The 24,861-nt window shown below is 37.7% G+C and overlaps 1 protein-coding gene across 2 annotated transcripts in view; it reads right to left on the bottom strand.

Annotated features, from left to right (window-relative positions):
- Positions 1–24,861, bottom strand: part of RELN (reelin) — a 527,861-nt gene that overhangs the window by 262,730 nt on the left and 240,270 nt on the right. For both annotated transcript variants that reach the window (XM_060107639.1, XM_060107638.1), the window contains exons 5-6: positions 13,883–13,915; positions 11,131–11,209 (exon numbers count right to left, since the gene is read on the bottom strand). In XM_060107639.1, the coding sequence (XP_059963622.1) occupies positions 11,131–11,209; positions 13,883–13,915 (112 nt within the window). The remainder of the gene's footprint in view (positions 1–11,130; positions 11,210–13,882; positions 13,916–24,861) is intronic.

Consider the following 24,861-nt stretch of genomic DNA (forward strand, 5'->3'; position numbering starts at 1 on the left):
CTTTTTCTTTTTCTCAATATGAAAAATAGAACATAAGAATCTGACTAATGCCACAGCACATCATACGAATCGCCCAGCTCAAAATATAATCTGCCATGAACAGTATGACTAAAAGACAATTTAAGGGAAATGCTTGCTATCCCCGAAGACCAGGCAAAGCCTGAATATATTGAGCCCTCTCTGAACCTATTTATCACATGCTTAGGTACCACATGAATCTCACCTATTACTAAAGTTCACAGATCATTGGTCGTTCGAGTTAGAGGGCATCTGAAGTATCACCGAGTCTCATCACCCCCTCATTTTACAAATGACAGAACAGGACTAGAGGCTAGATTCCCTGACTCCTTGTCTAATATTCTTCCTACTCCACTCTAATGCAGCCAAGAAGAGAAAAGAACTCTAATTCTACAAAACTCATTAGCATTTCAAAAACGTTTGTCATCATTTTTACTGTCAGAGTTTATCTGGAAGAGCTATAATGTCTTTTCCTAAAAGTTCTTTTTTTCATTTATAGGATAAGGGATTTTGCTTTGCTAATGAAAATGTACAAAAATAAGAGAAATGTCAATGGACTTCACAGAAAATGTTCAGAATGAATTCACTGGACTGAAGTACATAATCAAATTCAATATTCCTTTGGTTATGTACATCCTTACATAATTCATCCCTATTTTATATACACACTATCACACTACCGTTTTTTCACTAACAAAAACATAAAGGAATCAGTAAGGATGAAGGCAGGTACTTGTTGACAAGCACGTCTAGGGTCCAACTGGAAACATAAAAGAAAAAGAAATGTTTTGAACCAAGATTTGTTTTTCACTCTAACAAGCTCCTTGGCAGTTTGAAACTTGTTATTTTGGTGTCAATTCTTTGTCTTTGTTTTTTATCAATTAGGTGGCTGTTTCTGTTTAGGAATTATGTGCAATGTGCATTTGTGCTGTAGAGAGCACACTTCTGAAGGTATAATTCTGTTTTTAATCATGACTTTAAAATTAATAGGCTGGAAACCACGCCAAAGCCCCTGTTCAGGAGGCACAGAGGAAGCTGGAGTGAAATGTCCCTAGAGTGCCCTGCAGTCCCCATGTCCTGCAGTGACTCACACAGGACTTTCAGGACACAGGAAAGAGGAGGAGGATTAATGAGAAAATTGGGCTCCTTCGCACAACCATAGATTTATGAATGGTTGGTGGTGACATCATCCTGATAACAATAACTAAATAACTAAAATATTATCTTCTCAAGAGCAGTCTCATTACGCAGCTCATTCTTCTTTTTAGATCAGAGTGAAATCACTCAGCCTTTAGTCAGTCACTCTGCTGAAACAAGTTAATCACCTGGAAACTCAGTGACAATCAGTTATCATCAAATTCTCATTTGAGATACATGCCGTTTGTCCCCAAGACCGAGGACATCATATTATCTATCCATAATTTATTGCCTCTAAAGGATTCAGTGCCTGGTATTCTATGAGTCGGAACTGTCTATTCACCAGCATTTCTGAACAGAGATATTAAAATAATTTTAATATTTGATCTGATTATAAAAAGTACATTAAAAATGAAAAGAGAAAAGAGAAATCTCTTATAATTTCCTGACCCAAAGATAACAAGTCTCTTCCCCCAGTTACAGCTCACAAGGCATGTGCTGACACCATCTGATATGTGGGCTTGCATGACAAGGCCAGATCAGGGACTGGTGAATCCACCAAAGTAAATAGGAACCCGCCAGCCCTGTGGGAGCTGGGCAGTCAGCTGACTTCTGGAGATGACGGAGCTCCTTGTAATTTCCACTCAAACCTCAACAAGGAATCAACTATACTCCAATAAAAATTTTAAAAAAAAACCTCAACAAGCAGAACACTCAACTTTTGACCATATTTTTTAGCAAAGAGACAATGTTTTATAGTAAAAAGGCATGACTATTGTGAAAGATCAAGCTTAAAAAAAAACCTTGTAAAATCCTCTTCTCTTTGTAAATGTGGAATATTTTTAGAAAAACAGCAAGGAAAGTTCACTCTATAAGACTGAGAATAATATCACTTTCAACGATGTCATGTCTTTTTTCTAAGGAGCTAACACATGCTCTAAATGTGAAAATGACAAACTCCATTTATAGCTCATTCTTTCTCATTACTTCTCACTGAGGAAGGTAAGAGAACTCTTCTTATTTCACCAGGGAGTTAAAAAATTTGATCTATCCTTTGCTAACAGGTATAATGGCAAATATTATTTGGATTAAAAATAACCCTTCTATACCCTACTACTGCATGCAATATTCTGACCTCCTACTATGCTGAATTCCACTACATACTGCTTGAGGAAATATTTTCTCACTTGTTTCAAATGTACTTGACATTTAATTCCATTGAGTGAGTTCTTATTTCTGTCATATAAAACAGAGATTAAAGAAGGAAATAATAAGCCTCCAGATTCACACCTTATTTTATGAGTAGGACACCTCCTGGTTAACCTTTCTATTGTAGATGAAGTTTTCCCCAGAGCAATTACATCATGGTAAGAGGAAGGAGAGGGAGGAAGCAAGAGACAAAGGTTAGAGGAGAGTTTAATAAGAGAAAAAAGTTATTAACAAAAGAGAAGAGAGAGTGAGAGACAGTAGAAAAAGGTGAAGTCAAGAGGGAAAAGATGAGAGAAAAAGTAGGAAAAGATGAACGTAAGATCCGAATATTGGACCATTAAACCCTAAAAATCAAATTATAATTCCACAACCCCAAATACAGTGATAGATTAGAAGTTCTGGCAAAGGTGTGTCTTCTGATGAAATATTTAGTTTGCCAGACTTTTCTCACCTACTCAAGATCTCCCGTAGCCACCTGGTCTTGAAAACGTGTAAGGTGTATGTTCCATGTTACATGGGTAAGCCTATTAGGTGATATGTCTTCCAAGTGATCATCATTACAAGAAAATCCCTTGGACATCCTTCAGCAGTGATGTGGAGCCTTTGATGCCCATGGTTCGTGCTCCCCTGCACTCAACACTGTCTTCCAAGTCTTACTGCCCATTGGCCTGGTGGACATTGAGCAAAGTGGATGCACTTTTATCCAGTTTTTTCCCAGTGACATTGTTCATCAGACTTATTAATACTTTGTTCTGATTACTTGGAAACTCCATTTACATTGTGGTTCTCATACTTGGCTACTAAATGGAGTCCCCTCTGCTGTAGTTCTCGATGGGGGCTCCAAGATACTCAGGAACTTTGAAGGAGTTTTACTCTTCACTTGACTTCTTCTCTCTTATGGGCTAATCTACTAATCACTGAATAAATAAAGCTCCAGCCAGAATAACTCACCCCCAAACTAAAATTTCAGGCTTTTTAGAGTCTTTGTTCAGATAATTATTTTTCTCAAAGCAAATAAACTTTAATAAGCCAAGTCACCAAACTTTTTGCTCCACTTCTGAATAATTTCTCCAATAAATTTGTATTTTCAAGAAAATATTACATGCAGCCGAGTCTGTGATCTCAACTTCTCTAGTCCTGTAGTATGATCTTTTACATATAAAAATGGAGATGTCCTAGTCTTTTCTTGATTCAAGCAACCCTATGCAATGCCAGTCACAGCTTTAGCTTCCTTAGCAGTAAATTGTGGGGCTTTCTGTATGATAAGCCAATTGACAGACGTCTTCATTTGCCATAGGATCTGAGACAACTTCATTTGTGTCTTTCTTCTTGATGTCTCATATCCCTGTCGGCATCACAACTTATTCATCTAAGATGCTTCTTCTGACGAGTGACTCTTGTTCTTCCCTGATCTCTGCTGAATAGAACATCTCTGCTATTATTATTGTGCTGGAGGGGAAACATCTGTTGTCTTCTAGTTGCTATTTGTCATCATGTTTTCTAACAGTCCCAACATTTCCCACTAGAACATCAGAGCCTCGTGATATTATAGCTCTGGATGCCTTCTGTGATCTTCAGAAAACAAGCATTAAAGGGATAATCTGTTAAGCAAAACAAAGATTCCTTCTAGACTTTGTAAGTGCTTAGAGAGTAAAGACACCTCTTAAGAAAACTTAAAATGTTTTTAAAAATTCATTCACTTTTTTAGTTCCTTTAACTCTCTCTCTCCCTCTCTTTGAACTCTTCTTAACCCAAGTTATGAATCAGAAATGTCTCCTATTTCTTAAGTTTTCTCACTGTTTTTTTATTACTGTTGAAATTTTTAAAAATTAATTTATTTTATTTTTTTGGCTGTGTTGGGTCTTGGTTGCTGCGTGTGGGCTTTCTTGCGGGGCAAGAGGGGGCTACTCTTCATTGCGGTGGCTTCTCTTGTTGCAGAGTATGGGCTGTAAGCACGGGCTTCAGCAGTTGTGGTGCATGGGCTCAGTGGTTGTAGCTCTCGGGCTCTAGAGCAAGGCTTTGTAGTTGTGGCACATGGGCTTAGTTGCTCCGAGGCATGTGGGATCTTCCCGGACCAGGGTTCAAATCCGTGTCCCCTGCATTGGCAGGCGGATTCTTAACCACTGCGCCACCAGGGAAGGCCCTGCAATTTTTTGTTGAGGTAAATTTGTACACAGTGTAATATATGGATCTCAAGTTTTGACAAAGGTATACATCTATGTAACCCATGCTCCCTCAAGATTATATATAATGTATTAATCACCCCAGAAAGTTCCTCATGCCCCTTCCCAGTCAATTCCCCATCCCTGAAATAATCACTAACCTAATTTCTAGCACTTTAGATAATTTTGTCTATTATAGATTTCATATAAGTGAAATCATACAGTAAGAACTATTTTGGGTCTGCCCTTTTTCATTCAACATAATATTTTAAAAATCCAACCATGTTGTTTCAACTATCAATAATTCATTCCTTTTCACTGATGAGTAGTAGGCCACTGAATGGATGTATCATTGTTTATCCATTCTCCTGTTTATGGGTACCTGGGGTGTTCCCAGTTTTGGGCTAAGAGGTGTATTTCTTTTTAATAAAAAAAATCAAGATTTCTCTCCATTCATATGGAATACTGGCAGTGTTTATATTATACTAAAATAGTTAATACATAAAAAGAAACTATGGGGACTTCCCTGACAGTCCAGTGGTTGGGATTTCGCCTTCCAATGCAAGGGGTGCAGGTTCAGTCCCTGGTTGGGGAGCTAAGATCCCACAGGCTTTGGGGCCAAAAAACCAAAACATGAAAAAAACAAAGGCAATATTATAACAAATTCAATAAAGATTTTTTAAAAACTATAAAAATGTAGCTGAGACACAAGTAGTAGATGCTTAAGTGACACGTTGAGATAGAGCATGTTTGTAGGTTCTTACTTTCCTTCTAAATTGAGGTATATGAGGTTTTTCTTCCTACCTTTTTTTCTTTTTGGTTGTGGGGCTGTCTCTATAGGAACAAGACCCTACTGATCCCCCTCCATCTTCAGGAGTGTAATCACACTGAGCACACTTGATAATGGAGAACTGTCAGTAGTGCTGATAAGTCGGTGTTGCTCCATCCACTCTCTCTCTCACCCCCTTGGGTTCAATGGCACATTTGAACAGAAGAAGTTACTATTGTGGTTCAGAGGTCTACCTGCATGCAGCCCAGCATCAGGGCAAAGTTAAAGTGGAGAAGCCTCACTCTCATCAAGCCTAAGGCACCACTATATTCCCATGAAGGGGTTTTGCTGTTGTCTTCATTTGTAACTTTATTTCTCATCTTTCATTCATACAAAGCAATCAGAAGTGGCTGAGAGAATGGGAGATAAAAGGTCACTTCTCTGGCAGAGCCCCAAAGAGATCTGGGGTCAAAGAGCAGAAGGATCCTATACTCTACATCTCAGGGAGGCAAAAGGACCATAGCGGCATGAGAGCACATCAGAGCATCACAAAGACATCCACAGTCCAGGCCCAGGAGCAGCAGAAGTTTTCATGCCCTCAAGCAGGACTCAAAACAGAGCAATTGCCATGAAGGAGTGGTTAGGACAGGTGTGAAGGCTACCTGTGTGGACCAGTCACCAAAAACTGGATGAGATAGGGAAGACTCAGTGAGCACCTGCAGGAACAGAGGACTGGGGGACCAGAGGTGCATCCTCACCCTACCCCTTGCTTTTGAACTAATAAGTTTTCTGAAACTTAGCTACAACACCAGAAAAATGGGAGCGGGCAAGCCAAAGTTGACTGAAATTAAAGTTTTCACCACTGGTAAAAGGGGGAGAGTGAAGAGAAATTAAGTTGGATTATAAAAAAATAAAGTTTTATTTCTCTGATACCCAAGTTTGTAGACAGAATTCATAACTGTGACACCTGTGTAAGCCTAAACAATTTCTGGAAGGACTGTCAGAAACTGGTAACAGTTGATGCCTCTAGAGGGAGGGAATATAGATCTAGTGTAGGAAGGTTTATTTTTATTATTTTTTAATACTATTGAACTTTTCACCAAGTATATTTAATTTTTAAATCAAATCTAATATTTAAACTAAGCAGAGAGACAGTACATTCAATATTGAGTTGGTGTAAAAAAGTTTCTTGGCTCTATTCCAACTGCCGTCATAAACTTGGAATAATAACTTGGTTGTTACGTTCATTCATAATAATAATAATATTGTTTTATGTTCCTTGTTTTTTGTGTACAGTCATTTGTACAGAAGATAAGAAATTTGCATATCAAAAGTTACATGAAATGAAGTGGAAAAAAAGTTGATTTCATTAGATGAAGTCAATGGAAGCAAATACGCTGTGAGTGATTAACTTTTAAACTGATCTCTCTCCCCATCACTGCACAGACGGGACTTTAGTTTCATAATTTCTCCCTTTGCTTGTCCTTAAAAATTACAAGTTAAATAATGCATATGATGCTTTTCAAATTCCATGGAAGAAATATGCTCATAAAAGCATGTTTTTCTCTTGTAGCAAATTATTGAGTGATTATTGAGTCTCGGGAATTTGTCCAAAAGCAGCACACCAGGCCTCATGCTTCTTTCTATCTGGTGGTGAGTGGTTGTGGCAAAGAGTTATAAGTTGTCAGCAAGGATTCTCCTTTTCAGTTGCCACAAAGCTGCCCAGTGGTTTCTAATTCCATGGGGTAAAAAAATCAAAGACAATATCATAAGGGACAAAATTCACATGTCAATATGTATACCAAGAGAACAGAGATGTCAGCAGAGTGAAAACTGCCTCTGAGATTCCAAAACAACATAGGACTTTGTTACTTTATTGGAAAAATTTCACTGGAATATTTGATTGTATTTGTTTCTAACTTTAGGGAGCTTATGTCTATTTTAAGGGGGCTTAAGCATCTAATACCTTCATTTTCCCCTTCTCTCTGACTCTGCTATACTGTCATTAATATATATTCCATATATTATATAATACAGATATATTTAATTTGAAGTCTGTTTTTCATCCAAATACAATGAGGGAAGACTTGGGGACTCATTTACATAAATTGGCTGAAGAGTATTTTAATAATAATGATTTGGGGTCATATCTGGGCTTAGGGGAGGCATGTAGACCAATGTGCAGATATTCCACAGGAGGAAGAAAGAAAGGGAAAAAGGGAGGGAGGGAGGGAGGGAAGAAGACAGAAAGGCAGGGAAGGAGAGAGAGAGAGAAAGAGAGGCGGGGAGGGAACTGATTTGTACTGAGCAGCGTCAATACACCAGGCGAGGTGCCAGACCTTTTCAGGCTCATCAGACTTAAAAACAATGCTGTTTCATTAGGTCCCATTTGTTTATTTTTGTTTTTATTTCCATTTCTCTAGGAGGTGGGTCAAAAAGGATATTGCTGTGATTTATGTCATAGAGTGTTCTGCCTATGTTTTCCTCTAAGAGTTTGATAGTTTCTGGCCTTACATTTAGAAAATGAAGCAACTGACAAAGGATTAATCTCCAAAATTTATAAGCAGCTCATGCAGCTCAATAACAATAAAAACAAACAAGCCAATCCAAAAATGGGCAGAAGACCTAAATAGACATTTCTCCAAGGAAGATATACAGCCTGTCAACAAACACATGAAAGAATGCTCAACATCATTAATCATTAGAGAAATGCAAATCAAAACTACAATGAGATATCATCTCACACCAGTCAGAATGGCCATCATCAAAAACTCTAGAAACAATAAATGCTGGAAGAGGGTGTGGAGAAAAGGGAACACTCTTGCACTGCTGGTGGGAATGTGAATTGGTACAGCCACTATGGAGAACAGTATGGAGGTTCCTTAAAAAAGTACAAATAGAACTACCCAGCAATCCCACTACTGGGCATATACCCTGAGAAAACCATAATCTAAAAAGAGTCATGTACCAAAATGTTCATTGCAGCTCTATTTACAATAGCCCAGAGATGGAAACAACCGAAGTGTCCATCATCAGATGAATGGATAAAGAAGATGTGGCACATATATACAATGGAATATTACTCAGCCATAAAAAGAAACGAAATTGAGCTATTTGTAATGAGGTGGATAGACCTAGAGTCTGTCATACAGAGTGAAGTAAGTCAGAAAGAGAAAGACAAATACCGTATGCTAACACATATATATGGAATTTAAGAAAAAAAAGTGTCATGAAGAATCTAGGGGTAAGACAGGAATAAAGACACAGACCTACTAGAGAATAGAAATGAGGATATGGGGAGGGGGAAGGGTAAGCTGTGACAAAGTGAGAGAGTGGCATGGACATGTATACACTACCAAATGTAAAATAGATAGCTAGTGGGAAGCAGCCGCATAGCACAGGGAGATCAGCTCGGTGCTCTGTGACCACCTAGAGGGGTGGGATAGAGAGGGTGGGAGGGAGGGAGATGCAAGAGGGAAGAGATATGGGAACATATGTATATGTATAACTGATTCACTTTGTTATAAAGCAGAAACTAACACACCATTGTAAAGCAATTATACTCCAATAAAGATGTAAAAACAAACAAACGAACAATGCTGTTACGACAGTATTTGGCTCATTTTTACTGACAAGGAAACGGAGTTCAGAGTGGTAAAGCAAGCTTTTTGCTTTTCTCAGATACCCAGCTGGCAAGTGGTTAGCTCAAGAGTCAAACCAGACCAGCCTGATCTCAAAACCCCTGCCACCTTTGTTCAACAAAGCCATCTCTCAAATGATGAGAGCTTCATGGTTTTTGTTTGTTTGTTTTTTGTTTTGTTTTTTTAATCTTAAAGAGGCTAGATGAAGGAGATTGTGGGCAATAAGGGATAAAGTAAAATTACTCTGAAGCACATTTGATAGAAGACAGAGGTATGTGGCTTTTTAAAGTAAATAAAAGGTTTTTTAAAACATTAGGAAAAACCATAGCTTAAGTAAAAGGGACATAAAATCCATAACTTCGGTCAAGAAAGCATCTATCAGATCAGTCATGAAAATGGGTGAAGCAAAATCAATCATGTTTTATTGATTTTAAAAACAGCAGAATTTGGACCACATAAAAGTCACATTTTGTATTTGTCAAGAAAACTCACTGAAGAAAATGAATTAGCTTGACAGAAATGAACTTGCCTTGAAAGAAACAAATCATCTGATAACATTTACACTAGTGGGATATAAAAAAGCCAAATGTGAGGAGAACTAGAGAATTTTTCTTGGGTAAAACTAGTGCTTAGAAAGTTCTTTTTTTTTGGCTTTTTCTTAAAAAAGATTTTCAACTTATTTTAGGAAATTTATATTTAGGATATGTTCAGAGGGAAGTGAAATTTTGTTGATAAATTATTTCTTTAAATGGCATATCAATTTTAAGACTTTATATCTCTGTCTAGTCTGATTTTTTTGTGTATTTACATTCTCTAGATCTATATTTCTTTCTAGAAAAGACATAAAAAGTTTCTCTGTCTATATTTAAGCACCAACACTCTCTAAATCTTTATGTCATCTTCAACTGTCAGGTCAAGGACCACTTTCTCCAAGAAACTCTCACCAGAGTCATCCCTCCTTTTTCAGAACTGCAGTATGCTATTTGTAATCCTCTATTACACTTAAGGATTTCTATCCTGGATTATAAACTTTTTAAAAATATGTTTTTAGTGTCTCCTCTACAGAATTATAAGCTATTTGAGAGAAGGAACCACATCCCTTTTTAATGTACTATATAAATAAAATAATTACTGCTTGATATTTGTTAAACAATGAAAATAAGGAAAAGCAAATGAATATCATACTCTGACATTTGAGGATGAAATGGTTTTATTCTCTTTCTAGTCTTGAGTATTGCTTGGATTTTGGTTGCATCTTGATTACATTAGAGTTTCTAATTTATCTTGAACTCTTAATCATGTACACAAAAACATTTAGCACCACAGAAAATCCACATTCATATATTCTCTCAAATTACGCAGACTATAGGTCTGGGTGGATAGACGCATTTCTTCAAAATCAGCAAAAATACAACAAACTGCCAACAAATTTGTGCATCCATTTATGTGTTCAACAAGTTTCTAATGAATGCATTTTGGTTCATTATTTCTTTACCCTCCAAAATCCCATGGAGTTGCCCCTAAACAGTCTTGGAAGGAAAGACTGGAGTATAAATGAGGTAACCCAATAACATAGAAGCTATTTGGAAGTATGACTCAAATCATCTGTCATTTTCAGATAAACCATTTCCCTTCTTTCGTTTGGAAAAATGCAATTATTAGACATAGTAAAGCATAATGTTTTCTATGTAAAGAACTTGTACAACTGAAAAAAAATACTGATCACACCCATGGCTTTGAGGGGCACCTAGATTCAGTTCTTAAAGAAGTCAAGAAATAGACATTCTTCAGCTAGGTGCTTTGTGACCACCTAGAGGGGTGGGATAGGGAGGGTGGGAGGGAGACGCAAGAGGGAGGAGATATGGGGATATATGTATATGTATAGCTGATACACTTTGTTATAAAGCAGAAACTAACACACCATTGTAAAGCAATTACACTCCAATAAAGATGTTAAAAAAATAAAATAAAATAAAATCACCATGCTGAATTGGAAAAAAAATATATAAAAAAAGAAATAGACATTCTGCAGGTGACAGTAAGCCCAGTTCCCTAGTTGAACAATTCTCACTGATACCTTAGAGCTAAAGAGCAATTTCGTTTTATGTAACTACCCCAAAGGAGCAGTCAGAATCATTAAAAAATTTTTTTTTGCATTATACAGACCAAAGTGAGGCATGTTCGTATAACTTACCATATGTTTGGATTCAATTCCTTTTGGTGGTAGGAGTCAAAGTCATCTCGTAGGATAATACTGTCGCTATGAATTTCAGCTAAAAGAAGAACAAAAATTTAGAAAAGGATTATACTAAACAATAGATTTAGCTACACAAAAGAGTCAACATGCTGCATTTATGAGGAATAACCGTATTTTAAATTAAAACTGGATTTTAAATAAGCAGATGATTATATTTGCTTTGTCCCTAAACTACTAAGTGAAAGAGTAACTCTGTTGTTTAGAAGTCTGGAAACCAGAGCCCCCAAAAAGAACCCTACCAAGGTGTCACCAGGCTGCAGAGGTGGGAAGACCAAGGTTGGCACTAACCTACAAGGAGATGTCACTCAAGACTTGCCCCTCATAGCTCGACACACCCAGAACAAGGTCAGTGTCTAACTCATTTTAGAGCATTGAAGGGAACAGAACATTGTGACTATTTATCGTCAGCTAACATTGCTGGTATTTACTAACTCATTTCTTCTTCTCTTTCCTACTATCCCTCTTGCCCTGGCTTGCTTTCTCTCATTCCCTATATTCACTCATTTTTTATTTAATGTGTTTCAAATTGTTAACATTTTTCCCCCTTAGAGCTGCACAGGAGAAATTATCTACATGAATAAGTAAAACTCCCAAATAAAGTCATGTTAGAAGTCAGGAAGAATGCCAGGGAACCATCCATAGTCTTAAATATATTATCATTACACTTGAGATTGTATTAAATACTTATCTTTAAGCTACAGAAGAATTCGAGTCATGCCAAAAGCAAAGAATGTTTTCATAAACTGTAGAGTATGTGATATTTCCACTGAACAGAGGGTGGACAAGTAAAAACAATTTCATGACCAACTACAATGTAAGTAGGCTCATTTTTAAGGTTGTATGAGGAATGATAATTATTTCTACTCGAGTTGTAAAAAATGAATTTAGTGCTCAAAAACCTCCTCATCTGATTCCCATGGTTTGCTTGGGAAATTTGTTTCAGCTAATATAAATTCTCTGGGTCTGTATAAATTTGTTTGGACTAGTTTACACATGCTTTTTGGGAAAATTAAAATCATATGATCTGATTAATAAAACATAACCAAAATTTTTTATTTTTTTCAAAAGTGACATTTTACCCTTTTGGGGGGGCTCACTTGAATATAATTCACTGAAATCACTGGGTAATTAAAATCACCTCCAAATATCAGGAAGCACACTTCCAAATTCTCTTTGCCACCTGCAGCCGTCCTCGCCCTCTGTATACCGGGTATGCCAGCAGGTAAGCACATAACGAAGACTGGGAAACCAGTGAATCAGCATGTATTGAGAGAAATGGCTGTTCAGACTCGAAGCCTTAGGCCTGACAACAGGGAGGATATGGATTTACACTGGAGAGAACACTGTGATGTCTTCTGTGCGTGGGAGTGATTTAATGACTCCTCTGAGCAATTAGATGCGGTGCCTGAAATGCCTACAGGGTACCGCTCTCTCAAATACCGAACCTGGTCGAGGCTCAGCTGGGTCACTGCGGGTCACCAGCCTGCCTCGGCTGCTAGAAGGCATGCTTCTAAGTGCTTGCGTTCATCTGCCAAAGAAGAGGAGCCCCAAGCTGTAGCATTACATAAAAGTAGGGCTTCTCAAGGCAGATTTTCCAAAGAGAAAAATAAATTAATTGGGTTTATAGGTTGAAAGAGAAAGCCCAAGAGACAAATACTGACCCATCTGTAAGTCCCACAGTGAGAGACATCTGAAAAAGCTGGAGCCAGCTAGGATGACTTCTTTTCATTTTTATTAAATAGTGTGTGTAGGAAACTGCTTTTAAAATAAGTCTTCACTGTCACCTATGAGAAATTTAACTCTTAAAGATTATTTGCTTTCTAGAGGTATTTTTAAAAAGGCATGGGTAAGCCTCTATAGTTATTTGTTCATGTATTTATTTCTTTACAAACATTATTATATCATTGACTATATACTTTACAAATATGAATTCATTTAATCCTCATAACAACCATAGGAGGTAGGTACTATTATGACTTCCATTTTATAGATGGGGAAACTGAGGCACAGAGAGGTTAAATAACCTGCCCAATATCACGTTGCTAGCAAGTGGTGAAAGTGAGATAAATCCAGTTGGTTTGGCTTCAAATCTGTGCTATTAACCACTATACAACCCTGCCTCAAGAACTGTGGCCCACTAAGTACATGTGAATGAAAAGATCATGAGAAAAATGAGAGGTGGCAACTTTACATGGTGCCATTAAAAAAAGCATTTATTTAAACAACCTCATTTTAATTTTTGAAGAAATGGCCAAATTATTTCTCTTTTTACAACCCAATACTACTTTGAGCAGATATCTCAGACCTGAAAGGATCTCAACTCCTCCATACTCAGAGCTCCTTGCCCATTGCCTCCATGCTCTACTGTTTATGATGGGTAGGGGCTGTGGGGAAATTTCAGCATTAGAACACTGTGTCAAAAGATCACACTCAACAGGATCCCAAGGATAAATGTACTAACAGGTTCAAAAGTCCCTCCATTAGCCCCAGCTGGGCAGCTGGATCACCTCATAAGGTGAGGTCCCGGGTTCAAGCATAATCTGGACTTGAGCCTGATTTCAGTGAATGATCAGCGAATCAGAGAGGGCAGAGAGTTTCCTCACCTCTGTATCACCTGCTCACATGGCAGAGGACTGAAACAAGTAGATCTAGTACTAAGGTCAGTGACATCGGGGTCTCAAACACTTACCTAGATGCGGGTGCATACTGGCCTCTGTTGGAGCTGGACCGAGAGAGAAAAAGGGAAAGATGATTGATTAGCAACAAGAGCAAAATCCATTAATAAACAACCACAAATACAGTTACAAAACTTAGTCATACTAAACAAATTAAATGGCTAGATAGAACCTTCTTAGAGGAGTAAGAAGAAAATGCCAACTAACACCCTAAAATAAGAGGGCCAACTCACTATTCATTATATTTAAAAGTCAAAGTGAAAAGTAGAACCCCTTACATACAGGGCAGTTATTTATTATGCAAGTTTAGTCAGGTATCCCTTGAAACACAATATAAATGTGATGTGAGCACCCATTACATGCCATGGGCTGCTGTGGGTGTGAGGTATAGAGACAAAAAGCACCATCCTTGCCCTCAAAGAGCTTACCATCTGGTGGAGACAACTACAATATAGTGTAATAAGTGCTACAGGAGAGTGTTCAGAGGTCCTGGGGTGAAAAGGGGGAAAAGAGAGGGATACTAATTCGGGGCTGCCCAGGAGAAGAGGGTTGTTAGGAGAGGCTGCTGAGTTTTTGTGTTTTTTTTGTGGTACGCGGGCCTCTCACTGCTGTGGCCTCTCCTGTTGCGGAGCACAGGACCCGGACGCGCAGGCTCAGCAGCCATGGCTCACAGGCCCAGCCGCTCCACGGCATGTGGGATCCTCCCGGACCGGGGCATGAACCCGTGTCCCCTGCATCAGCAGATGGACTCTCAACCACTGCACCACCAGGGAAGCCATAGGAGAGGCTGCTGAGTTTTGAAAGACTAGCAGGAGGAAGATAAGTGGGGGTAAGGGAGGGGAGATGTGCTTCTTTCTGGAGTGAAAGTGAAATGGCATTGAGAGGTAAAAGAGAATGGCCTTTCACAAGAACCACAACAATTTCAGCATGACTAGAAGGAAGTTTAAGAGGAGGGGGTGGAAAAGTGAAGTTGGTAAGATTGGGAGGCCAAGATCATGGAATTGAATGTTAAGGAATTTGGATTTTACCATGGAAGCATGATGATCTCCTGAACTTTTATCAGCAAAGGAGTGCATGTTCAAATATGCATTTTACAAATGGGCACTCTGATAAGAGTTAGGAAATAAGGGACACTGGCCAATTAATACTTTGGTTATGTTTTTTTCTCAAAGGACTTCCAAATCTATGAAGAAATATTGCCAATTCACTATCTAAAAATTAGAACTCATGAAAGATACTTTAAAATCTTTTACATTCATTAAAGAAGAACTTCAGCTGGATATTAAAAAAATTAGTTTCTATCACGATGGTCAGTGCTTCAGTTATGTTAGATGAAAAATCCATAGTTAAGAGCATTTTAAAACTAGAGACTGGGCTTCCCTGGTGGCGCAGTGGTTGAGAGTCCGCCTGCCGATGCAGGGGACGCGGGTTCGTGCCCCGGTCTGGGAAGATCCCACATGCCGCGGAGTGGCTGGGCCCGTGAGCCATGGCCGCTGGGCCTGTGCGTCCGGAGCCTGTGCTCCACAATGGGAGAGGCCACAACAGTGAGAGGCCCACATACCGCAAAAAAAAAAAAAAAAACTAGAGACTGATGTTTGTCTTACTGCTGCATACCAACATATTATATATATTGAAAATACTTGTGCTCAGTTGTATGAAGTAGATTCTGTGGAAAGTGTCATAGATACAGTTGTTAGAATACACATGCAAATGCTCTGAATCATTACTAGTTTACAGAAAACAAACAAACAAACAAAACAGAAAAAGAATTTAATGATTTTGTGTTTTACGCCAAAAAGAATTTAATGATTTTGTGTTTATGTTTGGTTATGAGGAGTTTTACAAAGATTCACTGAACTGTTAAATCTATGATTTTTTTGAAACAAAATGAATAATTGCCAATTATCCAATAACCAATGACAAAAACAAGGCACGTGATGCACGTTCCCTCACTAATATCACACTACGTATGAGTGAACTGAACTTGAAGCCTCAAGGAAAGCAAGAGTTTACTTGCAAGGTAGTTGGAAAACTTAAGAGAATTCATGTTGAAATTGAAACCTCCAACACACAAATAAATAATGATTTTACATATTTTCCTAATATGATCAATATGCAGATTTTAATTGCAATTGACAATTTTCTAAATTGTCTGCAAAAAACTCCAAAAATATTTGAAGAATTTCTCATTGATAATGATAATTTTGGAGTTGTTTTTCAACTTATGTAATATCCCTGTGAATCCCATGTTAATAATACTAGGCTGACACAAGAGTAAATGAATTTACTTGGACAGACATAGTTTTCAAACTGACATGTTTTTGTACCAAAGTTAAATCAGCTCTTCTGAAAAAAGATGGACAAATCTTGTCAAGGTGGGTGTGGATATTAAAGGAAAATAATTTTTTTATATTCAACTCAGTTATTGGAAGACCTTTAAGTAGATATGGAATACTTTGATAGGTCAATCCAGTTTTCAAAGGTAAAACTTACAAAATCTTAATACAGAGCTCCCCTGGTGGTGTAGTGGTTAAGAATCTGCCTGCCAATGCAGGGTACATGGGTTCGAGCCCTGGTCCGGGAAGATCCCACATGCCGTGGAGCAACTAAGGCCGTGCACCACAACTACTGAGCCTGTGCTCTAGAGCCCGTGAGCCACAACTACAGAGCCCACTTGCCACAATTACTGAAGCCCGCATGCCTAGAGGCCATGCTCTGCAACAAGAGAAGCCACCACAATAAGAAGCCCACACACCACAACCAAGAGAGCCCCTGCTCGCCGCAACTAGAGAAAGCCCTCGCGCAGCAGTTAAGACCCAACACAACCACAAATAAATAAATAAATTTATTTATTTATGTATTTATAAAAAGATCTTAATACAGACCAAGTATTCCAATACTTAAGATGTGCTGTAACAATACCATATATAAAATAGATCCTACTGTAGAGGATAAAACAAGGTCCTACTGTATAGCACAGAGAACTATAGTCAGTATCCTGTAAAAACCTATAATGGAAAATAACCTGAAAAAGAGTGTGTATGTATATATATGTGTGTGTATATATACGTGTGTGTGTGTATATATATATATATATATATATATATGGAACTGAATCACTCTTGTACACCAGAAACTAATACAACATTGTAAATCAACTATACTTCCATTTAAAAATGTGCTTTAAGTGTAAAATACAGACCAGATTTCAGATAATTAATACAAAACTGTAAAATATCTCAATTTTATATTGATTATATGACATTGAAATACTTAGTATTTATATATTCTGTGTGAATTAAACTGCATTATTAAATTTACCTTTTTTTTGGTTTCGTTTTTTAAATGTGGCTTCTAGAATATTTAAAATTACACCTGTGGCTCACATTATACTTCTACTGGACAGTTCCAAGCAAGAGCTAGGAGGGAGATCTGTACTGTTCATCAATTAAGGAAGCATTATCACGCAGGAGGTGGTGAAGTCATGGAAGCAGACCAGCATGTCACTCAGAGAGAGCATAGGAAAAAAAAAAAAGAGTGAAATGAAGAGGTAAATGTGCATTTCAGGGACTGGTAGAACAGGAGCTAGCAAAGGAGACCAAGAAGGAGCATTTCATTATGGATATAAAGAAAAGAGAGAGTTTTAAGAGAGAAGAGGGTTAAAGGAGAGGCCAAAATAATCCTAATAAAGCTGGTATCTACTGAGAACATCCTGTTACCAAGGCACAGTGTTAAGCAGGGTCTGTAGATGAACCCAGGGAATTTGGCCTCAGTGACAACTCTCTCAACTACTGTACAAACTACTTTTTCAAAAAGGTTCACTGCAAAGACAAGAAATGAGATTTTGTAGCACCTAACAAGGGACTTGGACCAAAGGGATGTTTTTTGTTTGCTGTGTTTCTTAGGATATCATAATATTTTACCATGTCCAATATTAACTACCTTACCAAAGGGGGTCTCTGTATTCATGGGATAAATTGTTAAGATGGGCAGGAAATAATACTGATATTTGTAAAATATGTAACTTGAAAAAAACTGGGAAATAAGTTAGTTAAATTAAGTATAAAATTTATGGCAGGGCTTCCCTGGTGGCACAGTGGTTGAGAGTCGGTCTGCCGATGCAGGGGACACGGGTTCGTGCCCCGGTCCGGGAAGATCCCACATACCGCGGAGCGGCTGGGCCCGTGAGCCATGGCCACTGAGCCTGCACGTCTGGAACCTGTGCTCCGCAACGGGAGAGGCCACAACAGTCAGAGGCCTGCGTACTGCAAAAAAAAAAAAAAAAAAAAAGGCAACCTTCTATGACTTCATTGGTATGAGTTAAAAAAAAATTTATGGCAATTATCAGAAATATTTTCTAGCCAGTACAATGGGCAGATAAGTGTAACAAAATGTCTGCAAAGGCATCAATTAAATTACCTACTTGACTTTAAATGACTCTGGTGACTAAGGCCTGGATGCAATAAAGAGAATGTTATGTTTTAGTGTACTTTAATCTAAGGAGTCTACCCAAATTGATATCTCCCTTTCCGAAATTTTGGCACATGGCATCTTTCACTGAACCACCTCCAATCTAATCATCACGGAGGGGCCATTTAGAAATGATCTCTGAATCAGAATCTCTGAGAATGGAAACTCAGAATTTGTATTTTTAAAAACCTCCTCAGCTGATTCTGATAAAAAGCCAGCTTCAAAAACCGTTGTCTTAATCCCCATAAGGTTAACAGCTGATTTCTCAGCAGAAACTCTACAAGCCAGAAGGGAGTGGCAAGACATATTTAAAGTGATGAAAGGGAAAAACCTACAACCAAGATTATTCTACCCAGCAAGGATCTCATTCAGATTCGATGGAGAAATCAAAAGCTATACAGACAAGCAAAAACTATGAGAATTCAGCACCACCAAAACAGCTTTACAACAAATGCTAAAGGAACTTCTCTAAGCAGGACACAAAAGAGAAGAAAAAGACCCACAAAAACAAACCGAAATCAATTAAGAAAATGATAATAGGAACATACATATTGATAATCACCTTGAATGCAAAGGGATTAAATACACCAACCGAAAGACACAGACTAGCTGAATGGATACAAAAACAAAACCCTTATATATGCTGTCTACAAGAGACCCATTTCAGACCTCGGGACACATGCAGACTGAAGGTGAGGGGATGGAAAAAGATATTCCATGCAAATGGAAATAATAAGAAAGCTGGAGTAGCAATACTAATATCAGATAAAATAGACTTTAAAATAAAGACTGTTACAAGAGATAAGGAAGGACACTACATAATGATCAAGGGACTGATCCAAGAAGAAAACATAACAATTGTAAATATTTATGCACCCAACATAGAAGCACCTCAATACATAAAGCAAATGCTAACAGCCATAAAAGGAGAAATCGACGGTAACACAATAATAGTGGGGGACATTAACACCCCACTTACACCAATATTCAGATCATCCAGACAGAAAATAAATAAGGAAACACAAGCTTTAAATGACACAACAGACCAGATAGACTTAATTGATATTTTTAGGCCATTCCACCTGAAAGTGAAGAATACACTTTCTTCTCAAGTGCACATGGAACATTCTCCAGAATAGATCACATTTTGGGTCACAAATCAAACCTTGGAAAATTTAAGAAAACTGAAATCGTATCAAGCATCTTTTCTGACCACAACGCTATGAGATTAGATATCAATTACAGGGGAAAAACAGTAAAAATCACAAATACATGGAGGCTAAACAGTGTGCTGCAAAATAACCAAGAGATCACTGAGGAAATCAAAAAATACCTAGAAACAAATGACAATGATAAAATGATGATCCGACACCTATGGGATGCAGCAAAAGCAGTTCTAAGAGGGAACTTCATAGCAATTCAAGCTCACCTCAAGAAACAAGAAGAACCTCAAATAAACAATCTAAGGTTACACCTAAAGCAACTAGAAAAATAAGAACAAAGAAAACCCAAAATTAGTAGAAGGGAAGAAATCATAAAGATCAGAGCAGAAATAAATGAAATAGAAACAAAGAAAACAATAGCAAAGATCAATAAAACTAAAAGCTGGTTCTTTGATAAACCTTTAGCCAGACTCATCAAGAAAAAAAGGGAGAGGACACAAATCAATAGAATTAGACATGAAAAAGGAGAGATTACAACTGACACCGCAGAAATACAAAAAGATCATAAGAGACTACTACAAGCAATTCTATGCCAATAAAATGGACAACCTCAAAGAAATGGAAAAATTCTTGGAAAAGCACAACCTTCCAAGATTGAATCAGGAAGAATTAGAAAATCAAACAGATCAATCACAGGTAATGAAATTGAAACTATAATTAAAAATCTTCCAACAAACAGCAGTCCAGAACCAGATGGCTTCACAGGGGAATTCTGTCAAACATTTAGAGAAGAGTTAACATCTATCCTTCTCAAACTCTTCCAAAATACTGAGGAGGGAGAAACACTCTCAAACTCGTTCTACAAGGCCACCATCAGATACCAAAAGCAGACAAAGACATCACACACACAAAAAAAAAATTATAGACCAATATCACTGATGAATATAGACACAAAAATCTTCAACAAAATACTAGCAAACAGAATCCAACAACACATTAAAAGGATCATACACCATGATCAAGTGGGATTTATCCCAGGGATGCCAGGATTCTTCAATATATGCAAAACAATCAATATGATATACCATATTAACAAATTAAAGAATAAAAACCATATGATCATCTCAATAGATGCAGGAAAAAGGAAACACGAGCTTTAAATGACACAATAGACAGATAGACTTAATTGATATTTTTAGGCCATTCCACCTGAAAGTGAAGAATACACTTTCTTCTCAAGTGCACATGGAACATTCTCCAGAATAGACCACATTGAACTTTGAACAAAGTTCAACACCCATTTATGATAAAAAGTCTCCAGAAAGTGGGCATAGAGGGAGCCTAGCTCAACATAATAAAAGCCATATATGACAAACCCACGGCAAACATCATTCTCAATGGTGAAAAACTGAAAGCATTTCCTCTAAGATCAGGAACAAGACAAGGATATCCACTCTCGCCGCTATTACTTAACATAGTATTGGAAGTGCTAGCCACAGCAATCAGAGAAGAAAAAGAAATAAAAGGAATACAGATTGGAAAAGAAGAAGTAAAACTCTCACTGTTTGCCAATGACATCATACTTTACATAGAAAATCCTAAAGATGCCACCAGGAAAGTCCTAGAGCTAATCAATGAATTTGGTAAGGCTGCAGGATACAAAATTAATGCACAGAAATCTCTTGCATTCTTATACTCTTAACAACGAAAGATCAGAAAGAAAATTTAAGGCAACAATCCCATTTACCACTGCAACAAAAAGAATCAAATACCTAGGAATAACCCTACATAAGGAGGCAAAAGACCTGAACTCAGAAAACTGTAAAACACTGATGAAAGAAATCAAAGATAATATAAACAGATGGAGAGATATACCATGCTCCTGGATTGGAAGAATCAATATTGTGAAAATGACTATACTACCCAAAGCAATCTACAGGTTCAATGTAATCCCTATCAAATTACCAATGGCATTTTTCACAGAACTAGAACAAGAAATATTACAATTTGTATGGAAACATAAAAGACCCCAAATAGCCAAAGCAATCTTGAGAAAGAAAAATGGAGCTAGAGGAATCGGGCTCCCTGACTTCAGACTATACTACAAAGCTACAGTAATCAAGACAGTATGGTACTGGCACAAAAACAGAAATATAGATCAATGGAACAGGATAGAAAGCCCAGAGATAAACCCACGCACATATGGTCACCTTATCTTTGATAAAGGAGGCAAGAATATACAATGGAGAAAAGACAGCCTCTCCAATAAGTGGTGCTGGAAAAAATGGACAGCTACATGTAAAAGAATGAAATTAGAACACACCCTAATACCATACACAAAAATAAACTAAAAATGGATTAAAGACCTAAATGTAAGGCCTGGCACTATAAAACTCTTAGTGGAAAACATAGGCAGAACACTCTCTGACATAAATCACAACAAAGGATTTGACCCACCTCCTAGAGTAAGGGAAATAAAAACAAAAATAAACAAATGGGACCTAATGAAACTTAGTTTTATGCAGCAAGGGAACCCATAAACCAGATGAAAAGACAACCCTCAGAATGGGAGAGAATATTTGCAAATGAAGCAACTGACAAAGGATTAATCTCCAAAATATACAAGCAAAACATGCAGCTCAATATCACAACAACAGACAACCTAGTCCAAATATGGGCAGAAGACCCAAATAGACATTTCACCAAAGAAGACATACAGATGGCCAAGAGGCACATAAAAGATTCTCCACATCACTACTTTAAGAGAAACGCAAAACAAAACTACAATGAGGTGTCACCTCACACCGGTCAGAATGGCCATCATCAAAAAATCTACAAACAATATATGCTGGAAAGGGTGTGGAGAAAAGGGAACCCTCCTGTCGTGTTGGTGGGAATGTAAATTGATACAGTCACTATGGAGAACAGTATGGAGGTTTCTTAAAAAACTAAAAATAGAACTACCATATGACCCAGCAATCCCACTACTGGGCATATGCCCTGAAAAAACCATAATTCAAAAGGAGACATGTTCCACAATGTTCATTGCAGCACTATTTACAATAGCCAGGACATGGAAGTAACCTAAATGTCCATCAACAGATGACTGGATAAAGAAGATGTGGCACATATAGATAATGGAGTATTACTCAGCCATAAAAAGGAACAAAATTGAGTTATTTGTAGTGAGGTGGATGGACCTAGAGTTTGTCATACAGAGTGAAGTAAGTCAGAAAGAGGAAAACAAATACCGTATGCTAACACATATATATGGAATTTAAAAAAGCAGTACAGATGAACCTAATGGCAGGGCAGGAATAAAGATGTAGACGTAGAGAACAGACTTGAGGGCACAGGGATGGGGGAAGGGGAAGCTGGGATGCAGTGAGAGCATAGCACTGATGTATATCCACGACCAAATGTAAACTGGATGCTAGTGGGAAGGTGCTGCATAGTTTCTAAGAATGAGAAACAACAATAACGTTCCTAAAGAAGTAGGCTTTGGCTTTGGGGAAAATAGGATACAACACACCTTTAACAGAAGTCAAGGTTTCTTCCAGATGTCTCTGCATTGTGATAAGAAGACCAGGTCAGAGGATGACCACAGATAGACACAGGGGAGGATGCACTGGCAGTGAGGGCCCTGGTAGTTGTCAGAGGGGGTTGAACTAGAGAGAGGGGAAGATAGCTTGGAGTGGTTCTGTACCCAGAGAGGTGACTGAGGGGAAGTTTCATAATATGGTCCTGATTTAGCTTCACTGGTGAGACCCATAAGACTATATATAAAGGCTCGACAGAACTTTACACTGTGAGGGCACTCACTTTTTATTCTAACACCGAGCTGTTAACAAATCTGGATATTTCTAGATTCACAAAAACAATCAGTTGTACATCCTACACTATAGAAAAAATTCACTTCTGAGAAAAATACCAGGATTTCATTTTGGTTTACACAAACCATTGATTACTTATGAAATCATTTACCTTCCCATAAATGTTGGGGCAATTCAGATTAATATGAAGTTTCTACCAATAACTTGTAAACTCTCATAAACAATGCACTGGTTAGAGGTGAAACTTTCAGTGGTGTTTTAGAATTAAAGTACAATGATCATGGGATACCATATCTTGCAGTTGGATTTCACTGATCACTCCAAGGAGCTCCATGAGTATTGGCAATGGATAAACAAATCCAACTCATAATTTTGAATATCTATTTATTTTTACTAATCCTAGGCAAGATGACAACATCTATGTTAACAGATGACATAACATAAAGAGTAAATAGATTCATGTTTTAAAGAACTCTAGATCTCATTCAAAATATTAGCTCATCTTTGTAATCTTTACCCACAAAGTTAATGTCATTGAAATCCACAAAAATGTAAAAACTATGTCCTTTGTAAAGCTTGACAACTTCAAGGAACCGGACTAAACTGGAAATTGAAATTAAGTTGTATCCTGATAACTTAAGGAGTATGCCAATGTCATCAAAATGAATCAACTTAGTCAAAACCACAGATATAATATGAAATGCTAAACAGGCAAATTAAAATGAAGATTCTACTTTGCTTAAAAAAATAAAGTAAAAGCAAGCCAACAGAATGTAAGAATCATGATAGCAATCTCACTAAAGCCTCCATGTTTTTTAAAAGCATGTTTCCAGCAAAGCATTAGCAATGAAAGCATGGCATACTCTGACTTGGTTTTAGTTGAAAAAGCCAAACACCTTTAAAACTTTAAAATTATCAACACAAATTGGTAGCAATTTTCCCAGGAAAGCATTAAAAAATGAGGATCTATGTGATTTCATTAGTCAAATATCTCCTGAAAGCAGGTAAACAAGAAAAAAAATGGGGAAACTTTTAATGTTTTAAGCATAATACAGTCCTTTCATACTAGATAGGTAATAAATGTTCTTAAGAGTCAAAATCACTCATAACTATGCACTAACAATTTATTTTTCCAGATTCCTTTCAGTGTTTGTGATGGTGCCACTTAAAATTTATTTGGGCGCAGTGGTTAAGAATCCACCTGCCAATGCAGGGGACACGGGTTCGATCCCTGGTCTGGGAAGATCACACATGCCGAGGAGCAACTAAGCCCATGTGCCACAAGTACTGAGCCTGCGCGCCACAACTACTGAAGCCCGCGCACCCTAGAGCCTGTGAGCCACAATTACTGAGCCCACGTGCTGCAACTATTGAAGCCCGTGTGCCTAGAGCCCGTGCTCCACAACAAAGAGTAGCCCCCACTCGCTGCAACTAGAGAAAGCCCACACACAGCGATGAAGACCCAACGCAGCCAAAAAAAATTTTAATTAATTAATTAATTAATTTTTAGAAAGTTATTTGTCCTCC

Source organism: Mesoplodon densirostris, chromosome 9, assembly GCF_025265405.1.
Source record: "Mesoplodon densirostris isolate mMesDen1 chromosome 9, mMesDen1 primary haplotype, whole genome shotgun sequence".
NCBI classification, from domain to species: Eukaryota; Metazoa; Chordata; class Mammalia; order Artiodactyla; family Ziphiidae; genus Mesoplodon; species Mesoplodon densirostris.